Source organism: Platichthys flesus, chromosome 2 (assembly GCF_949316205.1).
Source record: "Platichthys flesus chromosome 2, fPlaFle2.1, whole genome shotgun sequence".
NCBI classification, from domain to species: Eukaryota; Metazoa; Chordata; class Actinopteri; order Pleuronectiformes; family Pleuronectidae; genus Platichthys; species Platichthys flesus.
In genome coordinates this window covers 16,537,679-16,563,084 of record NC_084946.1, presented here as the reverse complement: position 1 = coordinate 16,563,084, position 25,406 = coordinate 16,537,679, and the positions used below count along the sequence as shown (strand labels likewise).

The 25,406-nt window shown below is 41.9% G+C and overlaps 5 protein-coding genes across 8 annotated transcripts; 2 read left to right on the top strand and 3 right to left on the bottom strand.

Annotated features, from left to right (window-relative positions):
* Nucleotides 1-48: 48 nt before the first annotated feature.
* On the bottom strand, nucleotides 49-3,435 carry LOC133973779 (proline-rich protein 36-like). Its single transcript, XM_062411831.1, has 6 exons — nucleotides 3,124-3,435; nucleotides 2,301-2,420; nucleotides 2,101-2,219; nucleotides 1,443-1,593; nucleotides 1,237-1,358; nucleotides 49-1,163 (listed from the first exon to the last, which is right to left on the bottom strand). Exons 1-6 carry the CDS (start codon nucleotides 3,350-3,352, stop codon nucleotides 270-272), a joined length of 1,635 nt encoding a protein of 544 aa, XP_062267815.1. The 5' UTR covers nucleotides 3,353-3,435; the 3' UTR covers nucleotides 49-269.
* Nucleotides 3,436-4,061: 626 nt separating this feature from the next.
* LOC133973862 (proline-rich transmembrane protein 3-like) lies at nucleotides 4,062-7,247 on the bottom strand. Its single transcript, XM_062411946.1, has 2 exons — nucleotides 6,770-7,247; nucleotides 4,062-6,307 (listed from the first exon to the last, which is right to left on the bottom strand). The coding sequence occupies exons 1-2, from the start codon at nucleotides 7,212-7,214 to the stop codon at nucleotides 4,662-4,664; spliced, it is 2,091 nt and encodes a 696-aa protein (XP_062267930.1). The 5' UTR covers nucleotides 7,215-7,247; the 3' UTR covers nucleotides 4,062-4,661.
* Nucleotides 7,248-9,982: 2,735 nt separating this feature from the next.
* Nucleotides 9,983-16,100, top strand: LOC133966888 (transcriptional regulator QRICH1-like). Of its 4 annotated transcripts, none has more exons than XM_062401981.1 (12): nucleotides 9,983-10,438; nucleotides 11,142-11,402; nucleotides 11,519-11,587; nucleotides 12,105-12,242; nucleotides 12,335-13,306; nucleotides 13,674-13,833; nucleotides 14,022-14,176; nucleotides 14,260-14,374; nucleotides 14,462-14,570; nucleotides 14,674-14,825; nucleotides 14,927-15,017; nucleotides 15,120-16,100. In XM_062401981.1, the coding sequence occupies exons 2-12, from the start codon at nucleotides 11,154-11,156 to the stop codon at nucleotides 15,307-15,309; spliced, it is 2,400 nt and encodes a 799-aa protein (XP_062257965.1). In that variant the 5' UTR covers nucleotides 9,983-10,438; nucleotides 11,142-11,153; the 3' UTR covers nucleotides 15,310-16,100. The 4 variants fall into 4 exon arrangements, with proteins under 4 accessions (XP_062257965.1, XP_062257947.1, XP_062257938.1 ...); XM_062401963.1 differs by lacking the exon at nucleotides 9,983-10,438 and adding an exon at nucleotides 10,451-10,951; XM_062401954.1 differs by lacking the exon at nucleotides 9,983-10,438 and having other exon boundaries at nucleotides 10,970-11,402.
* Nucleotides 16,101-16,318: 218 nt separating this feature from the next.
* Nucleotides 16,319-20,044, bottom strand: rpusd4 (RNA pseudouridine synthase D4). The gene is made up of 6 exons (XM_062401995.1): nucleotides 19,575-20,044; nucleotides 18,745-18,952; nucleotides 18,191-18,284; nucleotides 17,855-18,005; nucleotides 17,669-17,766; nucleotides 16,319-17,014 (listed from the first exon to the last, which is right to left on the bottom strand). The coding sequence occupies exons 1-6, from the start codon at nucleotides 19,960-19,962 to the stop codon at nucleotides 16,811-16,813; spliced, it is 1,143 nt and encodes a 380-aa protein (XP_062257979.1). The 5' UTR covers nucleotides 19,963-20,044; the 3' UTR covers nucleotides 16,319-16,810.
* A 424-nt stretch (nucleotides 20,045-20,468) lies between these two features.
* LOC133966917 (WD repeat-containing protein 82-like) lies at nucleotides 20,469-24,506 on the top strand. The gene is made up of 9 exons (XM_062402024.1): nucleotides 20,469-20,864; nucleotides 21,190-21,290; nucleotides 21,901-21,967; nucleotides 22,475-22,574; nucleotides 23,267-23,383; nucleotides 23,495-23,650; nucleotides 23,762-23,831; nucleotides 23,920-24,062; nucleotides 24,156-24,506. Exons 1-9 carry the CDS (start codon nucleotides 20,704-20,706, stop codon nucleotides 24,186-24,188), a joined length of 948 nt encoding a protein of 315 aa, XP_062258008.1. The 5' UTR covers nucleotides 20,469-20,703; the 3' UTR covers nucleotides 24,189-24,506.
* Nucleotides 24,507-25,406: the final 900 nt, after the last annotated feature.

The following is a 25,406-nucleotide window of genomic DNA, read 5'->3' as shown; positions in this document are numbered from 1 at the left end:
CAGACAAGAGAAATATAAAAACACACATTCAGGCAATGGTTGTGTATCTCAATTTTTCTTTTAATTCTGGTTGAGAAAATATACATTTTGAATCCCTCTTGCTAAATGCATGACAAGATTTTCAAGTTGCTAGCCCTGTAACCATTTAGCGATTGATTTCCTTCAGGTAGGAAAGGATCCTTGGAGAGTGTTTGTTCCAGTTTTACTAGCCGAATCTATGAGATTCCTCAATTTGTGAGTCAGTGATGCTATAGGGAGTCATCAGCAGACTATTCAGTTTTTGGTGGTCTCTGGTGAGGAGGGAAAAAGTAATATGGAGGAACGGCATAGTGCACAGGTTGCTGTCCTTGCTGATCAAATGGAGCTGGGTTTGTATGAGGCGTGGTTGCAGGATCAAGAAATACAGGTATTGGAGCCTGCTGAGGCAAATAATATTGCATATAAGGGTGTGGAGCATCAAAAGGCTTTTGATCAGCAGGCTTTAGGGTGGTGGCTTGCGCAGTGGTAGGAGCAGCAGTTGGAGATGGAGTAGTTGGTCTTTGAGGGGGGTACCTTGGTGGAGGATACAACACAGGAACCTGGTAGATCTGAGGATGCAGAGGTTGGGGTTTGGGCTGCTGGATCACAGGTTTGGGATTTGGAAACGTCTGGTGCTGGCCTCCTTGAGGCTCTGGGAGTTTAGGGTATGGCAGGAAGTGATACTGAGGTGGCAGTGGGAACGGAGGCAGCTGGGGATCAGGCTTCCAATCATATTGAGAATGTGGCATCTGAGTTAACTCAGACTCAGGAGTAGCAGCAGGGGTTTTATCAGGAGTAGACTGTGTTGGTGGTACAGGTCCAGGAAAGAAGTTATACTGAGGCCACTTTGGATAGTGTGCAGGATCTGAAGGAAACTGCAGCCACTGGGATGGTGGTGCCACTGTACTCGGGGTAGGAGCAGGGGTGTGTGCTGAAGGAGTGGGCACAGGAAGCGCTGGGTAGTGTGGAAACATAGGAAACTGAGGGTACTGAGGAAACTGATGGAAATGAGGGAACTGCAAGACTGGACTACTGTCACTAGGGGGTGAGGCTGTTGATGTGGTCGGTTTAATTTCAGGTAATGAGGGGCATGTGACTAAGAGCTCAACATCCAACAACAGAAGAGAAAGGAAATACTCCTCATCCTGCAAGGAAATAAACTGGGTAAATCAAAAGCATGCATACATCAGTGTTTAACCACAATGGCATCCACAATACCTTGTTCTCTATGCAAAGGCCTCGGTTGTAGGGTGCAGTGAGTGTCAATTCTCCAGCTAATGAGTCGACAGCAATTCCACAACTGCCACAGACTGAGGACAGATACACCCATGCACCAGAAACTGCAAAAGCATTAATATTAGATTAAAAAACTGGCCAAAGACATTCTAGAAATCAAGAAAACTGCAATATGTCTAGTCACTTACCTTTTACTTTGAGATCATTTGCTGCAATACCCCCAAACTTCACCACCATTCCAGTTGGGAAGCAGGAAACAGAAGGTGGTGGTAGCACAGCAGGGCAAGACATGGCCATGGGTTTCCCCCATAAACGCAGTGGTAGTACATAGTCTCCCCCCTATGATATAAAACAAAAGAAAAGAAAAGAAAAAAAAAAAAGTTAAAAAAGGTTGAGCATAGAATGCAAGAATTTTGTCACCTTTCTTGAAACTAAAGTAAACTTAAATGGCACAAAGACATTTTAGTCAGGAAAAGCCCAGAAGTCCTCTTTTAAAACCACATTGAAATCTGTTAAATCAAGACCAATTACTTATTCAATGAAATATTTGTGAATATTAGTTATCAAGTGATAAAAATAAAAATTCTGGATCTGCACCAAAACTCGCTGGGGTCCTTCAGGACTAAAGTCCCCTCCTTTTACCAAGTTTCGTAGAAATCTGTTTTTTAGTTTTTGAAAAATAAACAAACAAACGCAAAAGGGTGACAACATAAAATACTAACAAAAGTTAATTTAATGAGGGAATGCGATCAGTGTTGAGATAAAAGTCTAGAGACACCATACAGAGGATTACAAATGATTTTAAAAGACCAAATTAGTAACTATGACACAAGAAATGAGCCTCACCTGTTGGCTGACATGGCAGCCTTGGTAGGGTGCGGCAAAAGCCACATCCCTGCGGGACCTCTTCACAGAGGAGCCACAGCTGGAGGGCATTCGAGACAGAGGGGTAAGAGGTCCCACACCTGTTTGTCATTAGAAGCATGTTTAAACAGAGACAATATTGTGTTTTCCAGCATTGAAAAATAATCCATTTTGAAACTTACCACTATTCACAAGAACGTGAGGAGCTCCCCTCCGTTTGACCCTCAGAGTCATCAAGTTGTCGCTGCATTGTACTGATGGATCCAGATGCTTGAGTTTTGCAGCCATCAAACTGTGCGACACTGGAAACACAAGCACAAACTCAATCTGATGATGGCTGTTACAGGTCTCTCATTATAAACTACAACATTTAACCAAATTTATTCTCCGACTCTGAACCGATCTTTTATCAAGCTTCCAAAAGCTACCTACCAATCATGTTGCTGTAGACCAATATTTTGACACATGTCCTGTATAGGACCATACACATCAAGTCTCATTAATTGTTTTGATTTAACAACAAAATGCAGATGTCATAGGCATTCTGGCTCATGATGTGATCCATACAAAGTTGTATTGGTATCCAGGTTTCATCTGCCCAATCTAAAGCTGTGGGTTGGAGTAGTAGTAACTGACTGCACATTGCCCATTCCCAGTAAAAAGTAATACATTCTCAAATGCTCACTTGGACTGTACTAAACAGAAAGTGGCTGATTTCACACAGCTATTTATGAGGGATTCTCCTGTCAAGTCTTAATCTAATCAATACCCATGATATTTAACGCATGAAAAGATGCACAACAATTTAGAGTCAAATAATTTAATATATAGATGTTGGGATACTAACCACAGGGTTTCTTCAATAATATTACTTATACATCTCTTAAACTTGTTTAGATTAAAAACACCTTTCAGACCTCACTGACATTAGGAGACATTTTCTCATCAGTCATTAGTGAGTTTCTCTGAGTCGTATCATTGTGAGACAGATGATCTGAAACTTACCAGGAGCCAACTTTTCATCACCCCCTTTATCAGACATGAAGGTGAGGGATCCGTATCGAGTTGGGAGTGCAGATCCATGTTGTCCATCATCAGACACCACACTCCGGAAGTGAAGTCTGCCTTGTAACACAGGCAGAGCTCCTGAATCAACAGCTTGTCCATTCAAACCGTTCAGAGACGCTAGAGTCGCCGTCACTATGAAGAAAAGCATATCGTTTCTAAAAGGCATCCCACCTCTGATGATGAGTGCACTTTACGCATGTGCTGTGTGTTAAACTGTTGATAAGCTTATCACTAAGGGGGGCACTGTGTGGATCTGCCTCAAATAAATGCTTCTCCTCAAGGCTGCTTAATTGACGAGCCAATCACAGGCAGCCAGGTGTGAGGAGCTGAGGAGGAGCAGGTGACGATCCATCATGGACTCATTACACACGGAGAAGAAGTGGAAGGAAGAGGGAAACTGAAGAGCACCTTTATTTCATCATGTTCTGTCATCTAACCAACATTTGTCACTGTCTTTTTTCTGATCCTGCTTTGCAATAACTCGGCTGACAGTCTCAATCTCAATTTGTATTTAATGCAACTACATATAGAGTAAGTTCATATTGAAAAAAAACATTTTTGAGAATATAATGGTCAGAAGTAAAATATATCAATGAGTACTGTACTTGTTTCTCAAACAGATTCATCACAAAAAAGGGTTAAGACTAGAATTTGAATAAAAAAACACATTTTCTTATTATTTTAACCAAAGCTTGATTTGACCTTGGACCTCAGAATGTTACTCTGGTGATACAGAACTAAAAGTGTAAAGATGCTTTCTGTGATCAATTCTACAAAAAACAATTTTTTCAAGCTATTTGATTTATAAAATCAATGAATGTGACTTTGAATGATTCAGAAATTGGCTTTATTCACAACAAAGTGAAAACATCCAATCATATTGCAGTGGTAGCCTAACATATAAATACTGAACTAACTTTTAACAGTTACTAAACAAATCTGATGCAGGCCAGATGTAGACTCAGATAATGGGAAATGTGTTATTTCCTGCATAACATTGGCATATAGAAACAAACATTATACAAGTCACATTATGAGATGGTCACATTATCTAGTATTTCTTGCTTTTCCATCCATTTAAAGGTTTTAAGCATTTTACATATAAATTGTATCAGAATATCCAATGAAGGTCTGTTTTTTAAAAATGTAGTCTAATATTGTTATTTTTTCTATAATAACCTGAGACTAAGAATTGTTGTGTTTTTGTTACATTCGAACGAGCCCTTTATATCCACATGGGTCGCTGGTGCTCTTCCATGGAGTCCGGAATCTTGCACCATGTGTGTCTACAGTAGCTTGGAATGGAAAAAAAGAAAATGGCTCGAGGGACAGCCTTTCACATATTTAAGTTACCTGAAGGCCACTGTAGGTTTGCCTGACCTATATGCTTGGAAGAGGTTAGGGGTGTTCAGTTGGTTGAAATCTGCAACTTCACCACTAGAAGCCACTTGAATCTAGACACTGAACGTTCAAATCTAGAGGTCTGATACATCATCAGAAGCGTCATTCTGATGCATCACTGCTGACAGCTCTGAATTAAACTCTCCTCCCTTATAGACAGGGGTTTGGGACCCAATGCTTCCACTATAATCAGCTGTGGCACTGGGGGACAGTATTTGCTCACTGACTTGAAAATGATCAAGTGACGCAGAAATAGACTCTGTATCTAACAACCACCCATAGCGGACATAAGTTGGAGGGAAAGTTGTTGTGTTTCCATGATTGGCTTCTGTGTGAGGTGAGGAGGTCGGTGTTGAGAACAGGGGTCCTGCATGATGTTCATGGTGAAGGGCACTGTGAATGCTGCGCCTCAGGTTGATAGGAGACGGGGGCCGCAAGTCAAATTCTATCAGTGAAAGAATGCATTGATTTTCCCCTACTTTTTGCCACAGTAGTGCAGGCTGAAAATCTGAGCTGCTATTGTGAACTGCTCCAGGCTGGTATTCTACTGTGCTGATAGATTGCTGATCATCATACGGGCTCCGTATGTTTTTACTGACATTTGCTCGAGCCAGGTTATATTTTGCCCAGTTATTTGGCATCAATTCTTCCCAAGTTTTCTCAGATTTTCTCAGTGGCCCTTTTCGCACGTTGGCCAGGAACCTATACCACAAGCTTTTCCCCTCCACCCCTTTTAACATCTCAAGTCTGATCGGCCAATAATCAGCCCTTGACTCTCCATTAGAGGGCATCCAGAAGATCCAAGATCCCAGGACAAGCAAAGAGAAACCCCAGGATAACTCAAGGATTCTCGCCCAAAACTGACTAAGCCACCAGCCCCAGCCAAAGCGCCTCCAGTTCCCCAGTAACCCATAAATCCAGAGGAGACTATACATCTGAAGGCTGCAGCAGAGAACCCCGAAGACGGCGCACACTGCTGTTACCCGCTTTGCTCGCCTGTCAATCCGGTGTGAAGGAAACCACTGAGGCACAGACGACATGAGGAAGGGATCTCGGTAAGAGAAAGACTTGCTGAGGATTCCAATGCAGAATGGGAGGCCCCAGAAGAGAGAGAGTGTCTGCAGCAACAGAGGGAGAGCAGGGCATAAAGCTGTCGAGTATAGGTCTGCTACAAGCAATGGAGTGCAATGTGATATAGCAAGCCCTCCAACGACCCATGGGTGTTGCAGCTTTGGGTGAAAAAAGAATAACTTCAACCCCTCCAGTGTCACCAGAGCGAGGGCAACCTGTGCCCACAGAAGAAGCTGGAGAGGGACATTATGGAGCGCTGCTAGAGTAGCCCGAGAGAGAATCTGATGGGTACCATAAGGATCAAGTAGCAGGAGGACACCACGCAAAGTACCACCCATAACTAGGAGACTGTTCTCCAGGGTCAGGGCATGACAGAGGGAATGAGGGAGGATGCATGCACTGGCCATTCCCAGAAAAGCCAGGACTGCCATCAGTATGAAAAGGCTGGCACATCCAAAGACATGTAGTTCCCAGACGAATGCCAGCGTGCGGCTCATGTCATCCCAGAGCAGATTGGTGCCATTCTGGTTTTTCAGAACTACACAAGGTCTAAGCCCCAGCACACAGGGACCTCCAGGTCCATGCGAGTTTCGATTTGTCAAGGAGGTAAACAGATTTGTGTGGACCGGGCGTTTAAGGCTGTCTCCACCTGAAAGAGAAAGGAGAAAAGACTTGGATAAAGAATAATGAATCCATCCATTATCAATACCGCTTATCCTTTGAGAATCACAGGGGGAGCTGGAGCCAATCCCAACTGGAATTGAGTGAGAGGTAGAATACACTCTGAACAGGTCGCAAGTGTATCGAAGGGCCAACTTACAGAAATAAACCACAATTCACGCTCACATTATACTGAATCATTCAACTTGTAACCGTACAAAACTTTTGGAAAACACATGCTCTTTAAGCACAAGGTCAAAGATTGAGAAGTGTATACTTAATGTAACGTTTTCATGTTCGTTGGTTAGTTGCCTATTACTGAATCTGTTCAAATATCCTGAATGCTATGTGTTTTTTAAGTATATGTGTTGAGGGTTGTATGTATCTGACACTGAGGGGAAGCTGAATAGTACCCGGTTTGACTTCTATTTACAATCACATGTTCACTCACCATTCATAGAGTCATCCTTTCCTCTAGATGCACGAGTCTCTTTGAACTGTTCCTCAGCTGTCATGTGCCTGCCTTCCAAGAAAGCTGACTCTGAGATGACCTGCACACTGGGGTGAGCGGGTGCTGTTATTGAAGTATAAGCTTTGTCAGCTCCTCTGTCCTGGGCCTGTAAGTGGTGTAGTGAAAGTTCTATTGCTCTAGTTAAAGTGATTCCAGGCCAAGGATGGTTTCCATCGATGGCTCCCTCGTGCCCCACTGGAATGTGAGTTATATTAAGTTGACGTGATGTTGGACTCTCTACATTATGTCCGTTGCCTTCCACAGAATCACTGGCCATGATGAAGGCCTTGTTGTCTCGGTCCGTGCTTCGATTAATTTGGACGGAATCAGAGTTGTCCAGTGAATGTGAACCTTGAATTAGACTTCCAAGTGAAAAGAGACACATAATTAATGTAATGAAGAGCACAGTGGAACCTTCCATTTGTATGCACCGAAACGTAAATCCAGAAACCTAAAGAAAAACAAAGAAGAGGAAGAGCTGACGTGTGATTCCACATAATATTTTGAGCTACAGGATATTTTACAGAGTTGTTAAGAAGTTGAAAGCAGAGAGACTTTGAATGTTAAGTAAAGGTAAAGGACTCATGCAGAATCCCAGATTACGAATCTGAAGGTACAAGTCTGTAAAGGACATTAATCCCCTTGAGTAATCCAATGGGACTTCACACTCCACAAAATCTGTGGACGAAACAGCTTGGCAAAACTACAGCATTAAGCCATCAGATCTGTCTGTACACAGTGTGTCACAGACAGCAAGCTGCCACGTCAGTAAACCAAAAATGAAAATAGAAAATAAATAGATAATAATAAATAGACAATCATATAGGAGACGATAGAGCTCAAGTATCATTTAAAATAATCTACTTTTTTAGCATGATGTTTTCTTGCAGGTGACCTGGTTTCGCAAATGCAGCCTGGGCCGAGTTTTGATAATGAATGAATGTTATTTCTGTTTCTGTTTATTTTTACTCGGCTCAAACATAAACCACAAGGCTAACAAATACAGCATGTCCTGACTTACTGTTGAGAAATTCTACAATTTGATTACATTTTTTAAATGGTGGATCAAAACCCAACTGCAAACTCATTCAAAAGTTTGTCGTGCAGGGCTGTAGCGGATTGTGTAGTTATTACAGTTATTTCACAATATTACCAAAACACGTTGCCGGTACATTTACTGTAAACTAATCCAACCCCTTCATTATTGCCAGATGACTCAGATATACCTGTGATTCCTTGTGTCCTGCTTCCTTTTAATGCCTCATGCGTTGAACTCCATCTCTCGCTGCAGTGAAAGTGTCAGTAACATCAGATTTCTGATGTAGGAGATGAAGAGCGTCACAGGGAGGACAGAATAGAATGGATTTACCCACATGCTCACAGCCATAAAGTCTTCAAGCTGGCGTCTTATTCCTGTTGCAGCACTGCCTGGTGACTTGGCAGTCTCCTATCATGATGTCATCTGTAAACACAAAGAGCGGGGCCCAAAAACCAGGGGTCCCTTCCAAAAAAAAGCTTGTGTAAATATCTGCAAGGTTATTGCATTCACATACAGAGATTTTAAAAAGTGAGAAGTAAATAACAATCCACCGGCTCTCTCGACAGCAGTTGCGTTGAGGTAAATCCCTTCTGAAAAGGATTACAATAAGATTCTTACAGTGGCACAAAGTCGCATGAAGTTATACTGAGGAGCCAAATAGACACTCTGAAGGGCTTATTAATTTGGAAAATATTTGCAAGGTCTAATGCCAAACATAACATGGCCAATGGACTGAATATGTAATGCATAACATATGATGAAATATGTTTATCTTCAAAAATATATAAGCATCATTGGGATGTAAAGGCATGTCGTTATGAAAAAATATGAATGTACATGTATAACTACCACCACCATTTCCACCAGAGTGTCTCTGCTCTTCTGCAGTGAGTGTGGGAATTAACTCTTTCCCTTCCACAGTGTCAGGGGGACAGCCCATGCTTACAGCGCATCTATGTGGGTCTACCTTAAGACGGGCGAGAGGCAGTTTGTTGTGGAGCGAGCAAGGGGAGGCCCTCAGTGGCACATGCCTGGCTCTTTAAGGCAGACTGGGGAGGTTAGATTTTGTTAAAGGCACATGCATTCAAATGTGAACCAGGCCCGGTTCACTTTATTGTCAGTTGAAAATGTCAAGTGAATAGTAGAGATGGACAATTCTAGTGATGTAGAGGAGGTAGTCTGACAACAGTGAGACCTATTTGATTTTACTATCAGAACTTTCATCCACACCTCATAGATAATGTAAAACAAAAGGAGATACGATTCAGAGAATAGCATGCAGTTTATGCTGTCATTCAGAGTAACTATGCCTCCATCTATCTATCTATCTATCTATCTATCTATCTATCTATCTATCTATCTATCTATCTATCTATCTATCTATCTATCTATCTATCTATCTATCTATCTATCTATCTATCTATCTGTCTGCCCGTGCCCATAACTCTATTGCTGTATATTTTTTGTTCTATATTGTTGTTTTTATATTGTTGTTTTTATATTGTTGTGTTTATATTGTTGTGTTTATATTGTTGTTTTATGTTCAGTGCACCAACTAACGACACCAAGGCATTTCCGGTATGTGCAATCATACTTGGCAAATAATAATAATTCTGATTCTGATTGTCTGTCTGTCTGTCTGTCTAAATACATATCTATCTATCTATCTATCTATCTGTCTGCACTGTCTGTCTTTCTATCCATCTAAATATATATGAATATGTCTATCTATCTATCTGTCTGTCTATCATCTACATGTATATCTATCTATCTATATATATATATATATATGTCTATCTACATGTATATACATATATATATGTCTATCTACAAATCTATTTTTTAGGTAATAAAACAATGAAAGGTAATAGCTAATAAGTACATGTGTAGATATTATGATACTTGTGGTATTTTGGTGATGGCCCGTTCAAACAGAAACATAAAGAAATCTATTGAGGCTCCACCACAGACTGTGACATGTGTGTTGAATTGTGCACATGGGACAGTGTGTGTGTTGTGTTTTCAGTGTTGATATGTCAGTAGCACAGATCCATGTGTGGGTCTGGCAGTGGGGCGGAGGGGGCTGGTGTTAGCAGCACAGGCCGCCGCCTCGCACATCATCAGTCTGAAGAGGAGTCGCGTCGGTCTCGGGCCTTTACTTCCGTCGTTTTATATCCCGCTGGATAAACACCGAGGGCCCGCTGCTGTCCCGTGTGTTTGTGCGGTGCAGCGTGTAGGACCACTACCCGTGATTTCTCCGGACAAATCGACTCGAGCTCTGCTGGGGCTTCGGGAAACTTATTGTGTTTTTCTTTTCAACGCACCGCAGCCTGGATCTCAGCTCAGCCCCGAAACAAGCAGACGTCAGAGACCTCGCCTGCCGCCGCCGCCGCTGGCTGCTTCTTTATTTTATCTAATCGCAGCATTGTTTGTGGGGATTTCCACCGCTGCCACATGCACTATGTGGCGGGGTGAGTGGCACGCTGCCTGGTAGCTCTTCGACGTTTATCGGCTTTTTAGTTTTAAACACCGTGCCTTGGCGGAAAGAAGAGGATTTCGTTTTATTTAAGGTAGCATGACGGGATCCGGAGCCACCGAGCTAGCTAGCTAGCGGTAGCACCGCGGTTAGCTAGCTCGTTAGCCCCGTATAATTGCAATGAATGGACTGTTTATGTTGATGTTTGCTATCGCGCACGTTGTTTTAATTACACGGTGTATATTTATTAGATGTCACTTCGGTATTTAACTGTGTTTAAATACAGTTATTGAGCCACATACGCGCGCGTGTTGTGACAAAACACTACCTAGCTAAGTGGGAAGCTAGCATGCTAAAAACTAGCTAACGTAGACGCTGTTGTTAAACCAGAACTAAAAATGTCTGGTGATCGGAGTGTCGATGCTTCTATACTGGTTCACGTATATAATGATAATACGGATCACATAACATGCATGTACGTGTATGTGTGCTGTCTATGTGACTTATGTTTAAATTACTAATAAGTTGAAGCGTAGCAGACATTGTAGGACAAGTTCAAATGCACTTTGTCCCCCGTTATTACAACGCACCTTTTTTTAATAAACAGGTATTGAAATTATACTTTTAAAGTTAATTATGTTGTGCATATATAATTGGAGGTCCCACACTAAACAACTGCCTCCTCTTCACTGCACTGATCTGCATTCAAACTTTCACGGAAGCCTTTTATGAATATGAGATGTTTGGGACTTGAAGCATCTCAAGTGTTTTTCAGATCCATTCTCTTCTCTCCTCAGGTCAAAGTGACAATGAATGAGCAGGACAGTGGGGTGGTGTCCTTCGACGAGTATGTGCGGCAGAAGGCCCGCACTGTTCCCCAGCACAGGATGAAGGAGTTCCTGGAGTGTCTTTCCAAGGGCCCAGAGGTGCTGCAGGAGTTCAACCAGCAGGAAGGTGCCGCCACCACCACAGCCATGGTGTACCAGCAGCAAGATGCCAACTGTATCTACACAGACAGCACAGAGGTGGCAGGGTCGCTTCTAGAGCTGGCTTGCCCGGTAAGATCCCTTTTTTAGAATGGTTATTGCCTTTGGACAAAGTTATCCCAGTTTATCAACCAGCTACACGGCCCAATATACTTATTAGGTGTGTTATTATTTTATATTGGGTACAGGTGACTTCTGCAGAGAATTCACCTCAGCTGTCTGTAAGCCAGGGGTCTGATCAGCAGCTCCAAGTGCAGGTTGGTTTATAGCCAGTATCTGTTTTCTCATCAACATTAAAAGCCAGATTGGGCAAAGTGGAGGGTTCCTGAAACACATCCATCCCACACTCTATTGACATAGCACATGAGACAGCATACACTTAATCCTTTATTTATTCACTTCATGGTTAACCATGCCTCTTCCCTACTTGCTGTCTAGAGAAGTGTTTGTGGCTACACATTAAAATATGATCAATCATTCACTGTACCTGTCTTTTACTGTGTGTCTGTAAATGTTTAAATATCCCATTAGTTAGGATTCTCTTTTTTTATTTCTGTGGAGAAGTAATGTTCTTTGACAACTTACCCTGTCTCAGTGTTAATTGTTTTTGTATCATTGAAGCTTGATATTTTCTTATCAAAAATACCATTATTAATTTAGAGAAACTCATTAAAATGAATGCATGGTCTTCATCATAATCTGTCAGTGAACTGTGAATTATATTATTTCTAACTTGTGTGTCTGTTTATTTTCCATGCTACCACTCTATGCCAGGTTCAGATCCAGGAACAGCAGGGCCAAACCATCAGCCAGGTTCTTCAGGTGGCCTCGCCCTCTCAGCACGATTTGCAGGGAATCTCTACAGCTCAGTTCATCCAGCACGGAGATCTCACAGAGGAGCAGCAACAGCAGGTGCAGTTTAATATCAGTCACTTATATCAGGTGTATCCATGTGATGGATTGTTACTGTGTTCATTTTTTTAACACAATGCTGTCTGTTACAGATTCAGGCACAGCTGGTTGCAGCTGTAGCCGGAGGACAACAAATCCAGTTACAAGGAACTCAACATATTCAGCTGCCAGGGGGCCAGCAAATTCAGCTTCAGGCTGGTCAACATATTCAGTTACAAGGAGGCCAACAGATTCAACTGCAGGGTGGACAACAGATTCAACAAATTCAACTGCAGGGTGGACAACAGATTCAACTGCAGGGTGGACAACAGATTCAACTGCATGGTGGACAACAAATTCAACTGCAGGGTGGACAACAAATTCAACTGCAGGGTGGACAACAAATTCAACTGCAGGGTGGACAACAAATTCAGCTACATGATGGCCAACAGATCCAGATCCAGACCATAGAGGCCATGTCTCCTACCCATCAACAGGACTCTCCTAGGGAGGTAGAGAGGAGGTCTGGTTCTGCCTCAGCTGTTCTCCAACCAGCCAAGAAACGTAAGGTGGATGTCCCTCTATCTGTTTCCTATGCTGTGCCACAGGGTCAGCAGATGGCTACTGTTCTGGCCATCCCTCAAGGGCAGCAGCAGAGCTATGTGTCGCTACGACCAGATTTGCTCACTGTTGACAGTGCTCAGCTGTTCAGCACCACAGGGACAATCACAGGTCCCACGGGTGAGACCTGGACCATCCCTGTGTACTCTGCTCCACAACAGCAGGGGGTAACTCACATTGCCTTACCACAGGAACAGTACAGCACGGTGCAAGTTACCACCACCAACGGTAAGGATAAAATGTCCCCCAGGTCTGCAGATGTGCAGTTGGCCTCTGCTGGGACACAGGAAGAAATGGTACAGACCCTATTCCCAGCGCAGTTCATGAACGGGAACATTCACAACCTTGTGGCAGTGCAGGCTGTAGGAGGGACGTACAACACTACACAGTCGGTACACATATGGGACCCAAATCAACAGCAGGGTCAAGGAGAAGAGGGGCAAGAACATCAGCTCCATCTGCAGGTTAGAAAACAATTGTACTAAGACATCTAGACTTGTAATTGAGGTGTTCCTATGCTTTGTAGTGAATTTTTCAATGTGGAGGATAAAAGGAACCCAATCTTGTGGTATATATGTATTCTTGTAGTCCAGAAATCAGTATTTTAAATCTGCCAATTGAACGCTTCTTATAGTGTTTGAGACCTTCCTAATCCAACTAGCTTTTTCTCCTGATGTTTCACTTCTACTATTTTTCTGGGGGGTATTCTGTCCTTTTTCAGGCCGACGTCTTTAAAAAACCATGAGTGAATTATTTCTACATAATTATCTTAAGGTGTGATTTAGCCTGGCCCTCTTTCCCACAGAGCATTCACTTTTTTATTTTGTGTAGGGTCAAGTCCAGACGGAGGCTGAAGCTGAACCGCCCACTGAAATTCTGGTTCCTGTCTGTCTAAAACCAGAAGAAGGCCTGGAGGTCTGGCGGCTTTGGGCGAAACGGAAAAACATAGAGTTAAGCAAGCAGGAAAAACCCAGTCTTGCGCCAATAGGACGTAAGTTAATTGTAAAGACACTGATATATTTCATTATATGTACTAACACCACCAGAAGCAATACATTTTCATGAGATGGTCATGAAGTAGTTTAACTTTCCTTCTTGTAACTGAGAAATTATTAAGTGATCTTTGTAGCACTAATGAATAAATTCTGCCTGTGTTCATCTCTCTTTGGTTGTGTCCAGGTCGTCAGCCGCTGTGTTTTCAAGAAGATTTGGTGTCTAGTGCTGTAGCCGAGCTAAACCTGGGTCTTGCCCTGATGACGCAGGAAGCACGTGGATCAGAAGAAGAAGAATTTTCCCCCGACGTCCTGTATTATGTATTCTTGTGTATACAAAAGGTTAGTATCACCCTGTTTTAAAATGATGTTTTAACCATCCAAAGATCCTATCCTAAGTTATTTTGATATGTTTCACTTTATAGTACATCGCCGACAATGGACGTGTGGATGATGTTTTCGCTGATCCATATTACACACGTTTCGGTGTGTCCTTACACAACATCCTTGATGGCTGGAAACCAATTGTCCACCCGTTAGGTGAGAAAGAATCATCATGTAGCTTTTTTTCTTCTTTTTCTTTTATTCAATTTAAAACAATTACTTATTTTTTCATTTAAATCTTAGGTTACATCATTCCAAGTCATGTGACAGAAGAGATGCTGTGGGAGTGTAAACAGCTCGGTGCACATTCGCCAGCCACACTCCTCACTACCCTTATGTACTTCAATACAAAGTGAGTAACCATCAGTGACGCGCCACAATCTGCTCTCTGTAAAGATACAGTCATGTATTTGAGATGTAAATACACTTGTGTTAAAAATCTTTCTTTGTTTCAGGTATTTCTGCCTGACGACACCTGAACAGCACTTGAAAGTAGCTTTCTCGAAGGTCCTCAGACACACGAGGAAGAACCCCACCAATGCCAAGGACAAAGCAACCAGCATCCGCCTTCTCAAAGGACAAGGTCCACACAGTGCTGGACAGAAAGGTGCTCATTGCCCTTATCCTCAGACAGAGTCTTTCTTTGAATTGCTTCCTTTGAGAAGCAGAAACTGCTAATTCTGACTTATTTTGTGACATCTGTTTCAGGAACTGACGACATGTATGAAGAACAGATTGAAGATCCGGAGAATCCACTTCGCTGTCCCATTAAACTTTATGACTTTTACCTCTTCAAATGGTGAGTGACATTAAATCACAGAAATCCTGTTTAGCTGGATTACTCTTCAATATGAAAACAACAAAATATTAACAAAAATATCCCTTCTTTTCCCTTTTCCAGTCCTCAGAGCATCAAAGGACGCAATGATGCGTACTACATGACTCCAGAACCTGTCGTTGCACCCAACAGCCCAATGTGGTACTCGTCGCAGCCACTCACAAATCAGCAAGTGGAACAAATACTGGCTCGCATCATCGTGGTCCGAGAGATCCAGGAGATTATTGGTGTCAGTGCAGAGAACATGGGCTAAGCTGAGCAGACTGTCTGGACTGATGGGGACTCGTTCCACAGTCACTGATTGTTGACTATGCAGTAGCTGTCCTGACTTAAACTTCACTGGCCATCTCAAATAAATGGATCAACTTCTGAAACAATCACTTTTCTTCTGAGGAGTATACACAAGAATTTCTCTCCTTACCTTTTCTGCTTTCAGCTGATTGGGTGGACTTTTCGTTCTCTTGACCACCTATGTAAGCCATGGCCTCTGTAACCTGGCAGTTAAACAAGGTTTTATTCTCACCACTGCGGGAACACTGGTCAGTTTCTTGGATTGCTGCTGTCTCAGCTGAGCAGAGGTGTTTCTTTTTTCTGTAAAAGTCAAATCTTTTCAATATATGAAGATATTTCATCCTCCACTTCTTATCTATCCTCAGTCAGTTAATGTGTTACTTCTCCTCAAGGTCCCACTATGATACAGTACATCTTAAAGGACAATTACAGGGGCCACTGCTCACTGTTCCTTTTTTTTTTCTATACTGATTGCATATTGAATCATGTATTGATATGTTAAAAAATACAAAACTTGTGCCTGTTTTTTCTAAAAACAACAAAAAGACGTGATTTGTGCTGGTGGACAACCCAAGCGGACCCTCAGAAATGCACATGGTCAAGTGCTATACTGCAGTCATGTGGGGTGGAGACATTTTTCTCAGGTCAAAGCTATCCATTAAAGAACACCCGTCAAGGATTTTATTTGCCAACTTACTCCTGTATGTCTGTGTGTATAGTTGGTTATTAAACAGATATGCAGGTGGAAACATCTTTGTCCAGCTCATGCACTGTTAATCCTTGAGTGAAGAGTCATGTCAAGGTCAGTTTGACAAAGACAAGAATCTGGCACTCACAAGTCTGGACATACTGATGTTTGAAACCAGGATTCGCAATGGGCCTTTTAAAACTGACTTCTTATAGCATTCACATGATACCTCCAGAGAAATAACACATAATTGTAGTTTTACTACATTGAAAATAGTTGTAAATCAATTTTTCTTCATCTGTTTATTACTAAAACAAGTTGTGTAGCACTGTACAGTCATTTACTACAGTCTCTTCTGCTTATGACCTCAGCTTTACACTAGCATGACAATGGAACACATACCTCCGCCAAGGCACATCAATCGTACACATTGTTTGGTAGAAATATAAAAGGAAATTGTTAACATTATTTGTCAAAAATATATTGCAAAAAAATTGGGGGGGGGGGGGCTGCACCAAAATGTAATTGCTTCTTCCAAAGAATCATCCCCGCACCAAGTTTGGAGGAAATAGGTTTTTGTAGTTTTTGTATAATCCTGCTAAAAAAAATAAAGAAACATGAAACTATAACCTTCTTGGCAGAGGTAATGCATTCATTTCCATTTAATTTAAATGGTTACACACTTTTTCAGACTGAAATCCTTCACAACTGATGCCCACTATTTTGCAGACATCGTTTGGACTGAAAAGAATTTAACACACGGTCAAGGATGTAGTCATTGATCTTCCTTTTTGTCAGGAAGACTTAAATGCAGTCGTTTCAGTGTTTGTGTGAAGTACTTCGGCAGCGGACAGGACACGTCGACGTCTGCTTGACTAACTTGCGGCAGTGTCAGCTGTCGAGCGTGCAAATGAAGAGGGAGATGCCGGATCTTGCTTTGTTCCAGGCCAAGCTTTCCCAAAACACGCTCCGGTAATTTCTGTGGACCAAAATGTACAGTTAAGTTATTTAGATATTGTAAAAATAATACTTGTAGGAATGTGGGTTTTCCTTTTGTACAAATGTACAACACTCAATTTCTGAAGTTAAAAATCAACAGAATATTCTAACAAGTGAAAACATGATTGAGCAGATTTCAATAGTCTTGGCTTCCAGGAGGGTTTTCTATCACACACAGTCGACAGGAGCAATTCGTGGTTCAGTGTCTTGCCCGAGGACATTTAAATGCGGACCGGAGGTGCCGGGGATCAAACGCCATCTCCACCTGTATTTACTGATTCTCTGGCATTTTCTGCTTCTAACTATTCCAGTTCCATGTGAGACTGAGCTTGGGTCATAATGGAGGACCACCTCTAAGAGATCACGGCAGCTGTGACTGATAAACACTGAAATATTTTGGTCTCTAAGCAAATAAAACACAAATGGCTTTTACACCATTTATTGCCATTTGCCATTAGTGGAGAATTGTGACTGTTGGTGGAGCACAAGTGAAAATATTTGACAAACTGAAAATCTGCATTTGCCACTAAAACATGAGTGGCATGATGTTGGCTGTCGATGTTGATGCTGCTGCTGGTTTATGTCCATGTGTCAGTCTCACCCTGGTCTCTGTTACATTAGAAACACACTGTACCTGGGGGGCCAGTTTATCCAAGTGGGAATATTTGTGGTCGCCGAGAATAGGACAAGCCACAGCTAAGGCCATGTGAACCCTCATCTGGTGTTTCGCTCCTGGGGACAAGGAAAATTATGAAATTAGAGTTCAAAAACGGACGACAATAAAAAGAGATTGTCAGTAATTTAAAAATAATCTTCTAACCGGTTAAAGGCTGAAGCTCCACGAGGCTGCAGCCACCGCTGCTGTCCAGGACTGTGTACCTGGTCACGGCAGGATGAGCTTGTCTATGAGCTCGCACTTTGGTTACACCATCACCTGCATCATTCATTCTGAAAAGAGGGCTTAACGCCATCTGAAATTAAAAAGAATCGAGAGAATGAAGAAACCACACACCTTACACTGAGCAGCTCTGCAATAACACTGAAATTAAATACAGTTTATCAGCTCTGCACTTTTCTGAAGTTAACAACAGAAATTAGTAGTAATTTCATATAATGACAAATACTTGCTACAGCATGTAAAGTACAGAAGAGGCACCTTGTAGTGCGGCCGGGGGCCTGCGACTCCTCGCTCTATGATGGGGATATCGATCACTCCTTCAGACGGCACAGGAACTCCCAGTGTGATGACCCTGAGGGAGATCAGTGAACAGGAGAATGTGGACATAGACGTATGGCAAGTGACATCTTGAATCTATTAATCCGTTCTATGACATGAACTCCGGAGAATGTCCACCGGATTAGGCCCGGACTTTCTCTGGAGTTTACTTTTCCGATAAGAACAACACGGCAGGAGATTTTCGGCTCAGACGCGTTCACAACAACATAGAAATCTCCGGAGCGTTCAGACGAGGGGGGGCACAGCAGGCAGGTGGCTACAAAACGAAATGTATAAATTCAAAACCCGGTGTCGGCCCTTAGCACCAAAAACTCTCAACATTGTATGGATCTTGTTCGTATATGGCTCCTGTTGATCATCCAGAGAGATTTGTTTTGTCAGCTTTACATCTGTCCCTTCGGAGAATGTCAGGAGATTATCCGGAGGTCAGTGCATGTCTAGTGTAATGCAGGTGTATTATATTCATATTTTACCAGTATTTTGTTGTCACTTGGTTGTTTCTGTGCAGGTTGAGTATGTGCTCTGCTGCCTCTTCATTCGTGGCCAGTAGGATAACTCCTGTCGTCTCCTTCTCCAGGCCCAGACAGGGAATCAGCTGAGAGTCTGACTTCACCTTCATCCCGTCCATCATTTTGGAGAGGACAGGAAGCACAGATGAAATGGACGTGGCCCTGGAGTCGTCTGAGAGGAAGCAAGAACGACACATGTTTACATCCAGCTTCAGCTTGAGATTCCACCAAAATCAATATATCCAACCACTGAAACAGTCATTATAGACATCTTCAATACTGCAACAGGACTAAAGAATGATCAATACTATCAGGCAGCTGATGTTATCAACTAATACTGACTTATCTCCTATGTAGGAACATACAGGATCCTGGCAGATGTGCAAAATTATAATAATCAAACAAAATGCTGAAGTAATATAATCAAACTCTAATGCCAAACATGTACTAATACCAGTGTATTGAATGTGTTTTCAGCTTTTTGGTGAGTTGTACACTTACATTTATTGATTATCTGAAATGTTTTGCATCTCTGGTTAGAACAAGACAAGGTTTTCAAAGAGGACACCTTTCATCTCAGATATTTTTCCGATCAATAATTGATTATCTGAAAACATATCCAACAGATTGATCAACAATGAAGTGAATTCTCAGTTGCAGCCCTAAATCAGAGGCAAACTTGATTTTGTCCTTTTTGCACTTGCAATATTTTCTATCACCTGATCCCCAAAAACAAACCTAATCGATCCAAGTCAATAAATCATTGTAGATAAGTAGTATGCTGCTTTGTTTACCTCTGAAAGGAACTCCATGTGGTTTATTGATGACCACCACATCTTTGTCCTGGTACAGCACGCTTCTGAGCAGGTGTTTGGCCAGCACGTTCGGATGAACGTTTTGAAGCTGCAGACTGAATCGCTTCAGCTCCTCCACCCTCTTCTGCTGAGCGGACACCGGAGCCTCGGCGGCCGGCGGCGTCTTCCTCTCCTGCTGGACCTTCCTGGCCAGGTCAGCGGCTGTCAGGCGAGGTTTCTCCCCCGCAGCGGTAGCCTGTCCCCGGCTGAGGGAGGACGCTGGTCCTGGGTCCCGGCGGCAGTTTGTCCGCGATCTGAACCGGGTCAGGAGGGTATTCACTCCGGAGCTCCACTCACCGGTCCGGCCTATTCTTCTACAGCTGTTCATGGTGGATGAGTGTTAGTTTGACATTAACCTCTGAGAAGCTCACACACACAAACAGGAAGCACGTGCTGCTCGGCATTAAATTACTTCCGAGTATCACCTTTCAAAGTAAAAGCATGAGGTTTGTCAGAAGTGTATTTTTCAAAATAGAAGAACACATAACGATATTGTTATTATGAACTTTGAATAAAGCGGCCACACTAATGAACTGTAGAACAAATATTTAGTTCCACAAGCAAATAATTGTTTTGATATTGTATTTCACTTACTATTGAAGTTGACAGAAACATATACATAAATATATATATAACTTTACACAAACTTATCTTTACATATACTAAACTTTACAGATTTGACGTATGGCCTATGTGTAGGATGTGTCATTTAATAATGTTATTGCTTAATTGATTTAGCCAGATATAAACTGAGGGCATAATCTGTAGTGATAATTCTCTACCGGTGGGAGGCAGCAATGCACTAAATGGTACCTAGTCTGCCATAAACAAGAAGAAGAAGAAGAAGTACGGGTTGGAGCAACATGGCCGCTTGTTGTTTACACAATGAAATATGGCTGTTTTTTAATGTCTGAATGAAAACATGAGCACTGACCTCGAGTCGTGGCCCCCTTAGGAAAGTAGCAGACAAACAGCAGAAATGACTCCCAGGCTCCATTAGATCAGAACAGAGGTCCCCGTGCGGGTCGTGGTTTACGGGCCGTGTTGATGTTTCTGAGCCGCAGCAGACATGAAGATCACGGACGGTGTGTTGCGGAGCTTCCGAGTAGCCCGGACCTACAGAGAGAACTCCCAGAAAGTCAACTGCGTGGACTTCAGTCCGAATGGACAACATGCGATATCCAGCAGCGACGACGACTGCATCGTGTTGTATGACATCCAGGAGGGAAAGTTAGTATACAAAGTCAATACCACCATTGTTTTGTTAGCTATTTATTTTACACATTTCTATCAATTTTATTTGAATCGTTTTGCAACTTCAACTTGTTTTTAAAACAGATTTTTCCATTTTATGTCATTCTACCTATTTTAATAGATCTACCTCTCTTATTCTGCTCGTAAATAGTTTTGAATAGTTTTGTTTTCTTTACCTTAGAATGGAACTTCTATATCTAAATACTAAAAACATTATTAACGGGGGTGTGAAGGAGGTTCCCTGTGCTCTCATGTGATCATAACAATAACTGATTTAAACATTGTATTCTATCTTTTTCAGACCCAAACGTACTCTGTTTAGCAAGAAGTATGGAGTGGACCTCATCCGCTACACACATGGAGATACACAGACGGTGGTCTACAGCTCCAACAAACTAGACGGTAACTAGAATTACACTAAGTAGAACTCAAACCTCTGCCAAGGTCTAACAGACCCTTTATGAAACACTTAAATCCACTTGATCCGGATTTGTATTGGGCTTTACACCACATGGTGCACAGTCATAAATATCAGTCCACTAAATATGTCAGACTTTTTTTCCCATCAAGATCCAAGTGGTTTCTTTGAGAATTCAACCAAAATGCAGAAAAACAAAATCTTGACATTTGCCCAGACCAAAATTCAATGGGTTCTTCCTTGGGTCACGCCCACACCCCTACACAAACTTTTATGGAAATTGTAATCTTTCTGACAAACAAGCAAGTGGACAGGGATGAAATCATAACTTCATTGGAACTCGCGATAGCCAGCTGTTGGTACACAAGCACCAAATACCAAGATTCCCCGGGCACTGTGCATGGCTGCCCACTGCTCTGTGTGTCCTGTGATGTTCACCAGATGGGACAAAAGCAGAAGACAAATTTCCCTACTCTGCATGTCGTGTGATTGTGCATGTGTTTGGTATCAATAAATGTATCTATCTTAAGATGAGAAATATACTTAAAGTACATGTTTCAGTGTTGGTGAATGAAGATGTTTTGTGCCGTGCAGATACCATACGATACCTGTCTCTGAGTGACAACAAGTACATCCGCTACTTCCCCGGACACACTGCAAGGTGAGTGTATGTGACCACCTGGACAACCACTAAGAAAGAGGCTACATAAGTATAAAGTATGCATGACCCTTGTCACGTGATGGGTAGACAAATACCAACAGAAGACCTGCAAACATTTTGGTTCTCCTGCATAGTGTAAACTGGAAAGTATGTAAGGTCTACAGGTCCTAACCAGATCAAACCAAGAAGCCAAATATCATATTTTAATATTGTGTAATACTGTAATACATTTATGAGTAAAGTACATCTTCTAATCTATCAACTATCCATAACTTATTCTACTATGCTGTCAAGTATGTCTTCACAATTACACTTGAATACATAGGTATAAGAGGAGTCTTAATGGTAAACTATAATCCTGATCAGTGTGAACATGTCTCCCTCTGACAAAGCAACTAGCTATCAGTTCTCCACAGGTGCCATTCACTTTCACTTCATACTATCTGTTCTCTTCTTTGTTGCACTTAACCGCATCTAAAATGATTGTTTACCACATATTTGTTCCAGGGTTATTGCGCTCTCCATGTCTCCAGTGGATGATACGTTTATCTCAGGCTCACTGGATAAGACGATCCGGATCTGGGACCTGCGCTCTCAAAACTGTCAGGTGATTATTCTGTGAACAGGTTTGAAAATGTCCCTTCCTCTACTCTCTGTGGGCACTAACTTCAATTTGTTCATCCGCTGCTTTAGGTGTTAGAGCTTTTAAGCAGAACTTCCGAAATTACTGCACATCAGGCTGCTTTATGTCAACAGCAGGCAAAACCCTCTTGATATTAATAAGCATTTGTCCTGCGTCCACTGGGTTTCCCCAGAACTGCTGTAGGAATATGGACCCGCCCTCTCAGATGGAAAACTGTACAAAACTACAGCAGCTAAAGCACACTATAGTAAATTAAACTCTCTATGTAAAGTGTAGGGCACGAACACAAGTCAAACATTAAATTGGCTGAAATATGGAGGTATTATTTATATATTTTTTGTCTTAACCCTTTTTTTGTCTTAACCTTTTCTCTGAATTACCTCAGAGCGTATGTTTCCACCCCGGGCAGTGTGTTTGTTGGTTGTTTAGTTTTTCCTTGAAACTTTCTTATACTTTGAAAGAGAGGACATTTTTCAACATTTTTACCATTTACCCAGGGAATCATTCATTGGTCTTGATCAGGCCCATTTAAGGAACTGATATGTATGAGTTTGTATTACTTGGTGTAAGATTAAGTTTAAGGGGACTGTTGGGCCTTGGCAGAGGTATGCACTTTACTGAATACCTTTCTAGTTATTTGTGTGTCTGTCTTTCAGGGTTTGACCAATCCACTGGGGAAACCTGTTTGTTCCTTCGACCCTGATGGGCTGATATTTGCCGCAGGGGTGGAATCACAGGCAATTAAACTTTACGACCTTCGTGCTTTCGACAAGGTAAACTGCAAATTCATCGTGTTCACGTTTTGTGTCTTTGAGTTCGGGAGCCCTTTGTACTGCTACTGTATTATGTCATGTCTATAACACCTTATATCTCCCTGTTGAAAGGGTCCATTCGCCTCCTTTGAGTCGAGGTTTAATCGCGTCTGTGACTGGACGGGACTCAAGTTCAGTAACGATGGGAAACAGATTCTCATCTCGACAAACGGAGGGATGATTCGTGTTGTCAATGCATTCAATGGATCTGTGCTGCACAACTTTTCTGTAAGAGACACACACAGTCATTTAATCACTCAGCCACAAATCTATTGAATCGCACCTGTTTACGGTTACTGGTATGTGGTTGAGGGTTTCTCTGTCTCTGCTCATTTGAAGGGCTACAACAACAGTAGGGGCATCTCCCTGGAGGCTTGCTTCACTCCAGACTCACAGTTTGTTATGATCGGTGAGCTAACATTCCGACGCTTTATATTTGGTCAACCCTCCTGTGAGATCTCTTCCCTGATCTTGTTTAACGCTGTCTTGCTGTGCAGGCTCAGAGGATGGGAGAGTCCATGTTTGGAGCACTGAGAGCGGGATGAAGGTGGCCGTGCTGGATGGGAAACATACAGGACCCATCAACACGCTGCAGTTTAACCCCAGATACATGACGTTTGCCAGCGCCTGCACGAGCATGGTGAGATGATCGAATGCACTAAATCAGCCACTGCTGAACAAACAGCGATGAGCAGAGTCATCATTTATATTTTCTCCTCTTGTTCTTTCACAGAACTTTTGGCTGCCGTGCATTGACGACTTGTAGAGGGAGTGGATCCTCGTATGTTGCAACACATGGCCATCATGAAGCGATGCAGGGATACCTTCATGTGTATTTTGTCACAATAAGAACACTGGTGTAATAGTTAATTGGTATTGTTAAACATTTATCATAAGTATTTTACAGTATTTAAAAAAATTATGCTACTGCAACTGAAAAACATGTTTTCTGTAAATTTTTTATTGTTTTTATAGAATCCAAATTCTCAATTTTTTTACATTTTTAACCATTTGTCATGGTGTGTCTTGTATAATGTATGTGAAATATTTTCTGTGTTTTTATCATTAAACATTTTGATATGAATGATAACTTGTTTTTGATTAAAAAAAGATGTGTTGTTAATATGTGAAATCTGGATACGCAGTTATATGGCTCCAGGCAACGGTTACTTTTATTATCAATAATCTGACAATAACGGTTTATTTTTGATAAATAGTTTGGTCTATAAAATGTAATAAAATATAATAATGCAGTTTAAAAGCAATGCATTATTTCCATAAAGATAATACTTTTCATCCAGAGCATTTAATAAACACGGGAGACCTGATTTATTGCTGTGTGACAAGGAGCGAACATAAACACTGGACATTTAGACATTAAATTTACATATTTACACAAGAGAAAATGCAGCTAAAAGCTTTTATTACAAGAGAAGGATTTAGTTCCTGTTCACTGAAGTTACTGGAGATGATGTGAAATTTTCACAAGATCAAAGAGCGCTCTCCTGCCTTTGGAAGCCATAAAGTTTCAACTTCTGAAATTTAACTACAGATCCCATGATTAAGTTATTAGCACTAACTACATGATGCTCCATAGCAAACACAGCTCTCTCTCTCTATATATATATATATCTCTGTCCATGTCTCTTTAATCAAGATAGTTGCTCATTCATTTCTGTTGACTGGTATATTGCTGCCTCCACAACAACAACCCATCGCTCATGTAATCCCACTCAACCAACTCACTTGGTAAACCAATCTGTGAAAATGGGTGTTTTCTTTTTTCGCTATTTTATTTGAACACACAAGTGTGTCTTCCTGCAGCGGGTGGGGGGGGGGGGGGGGGGGCTCTGCTGAATAATGTATAGATGCTTGGGTTGTGTGCTCACCACAGAGTGAATAATGGATGATCCCATCACAGGTAACCTCACAGGTGCACACTTATCTTTCTCTCACCAACCTGGGGTGTGGGTGTGTGGGTGTG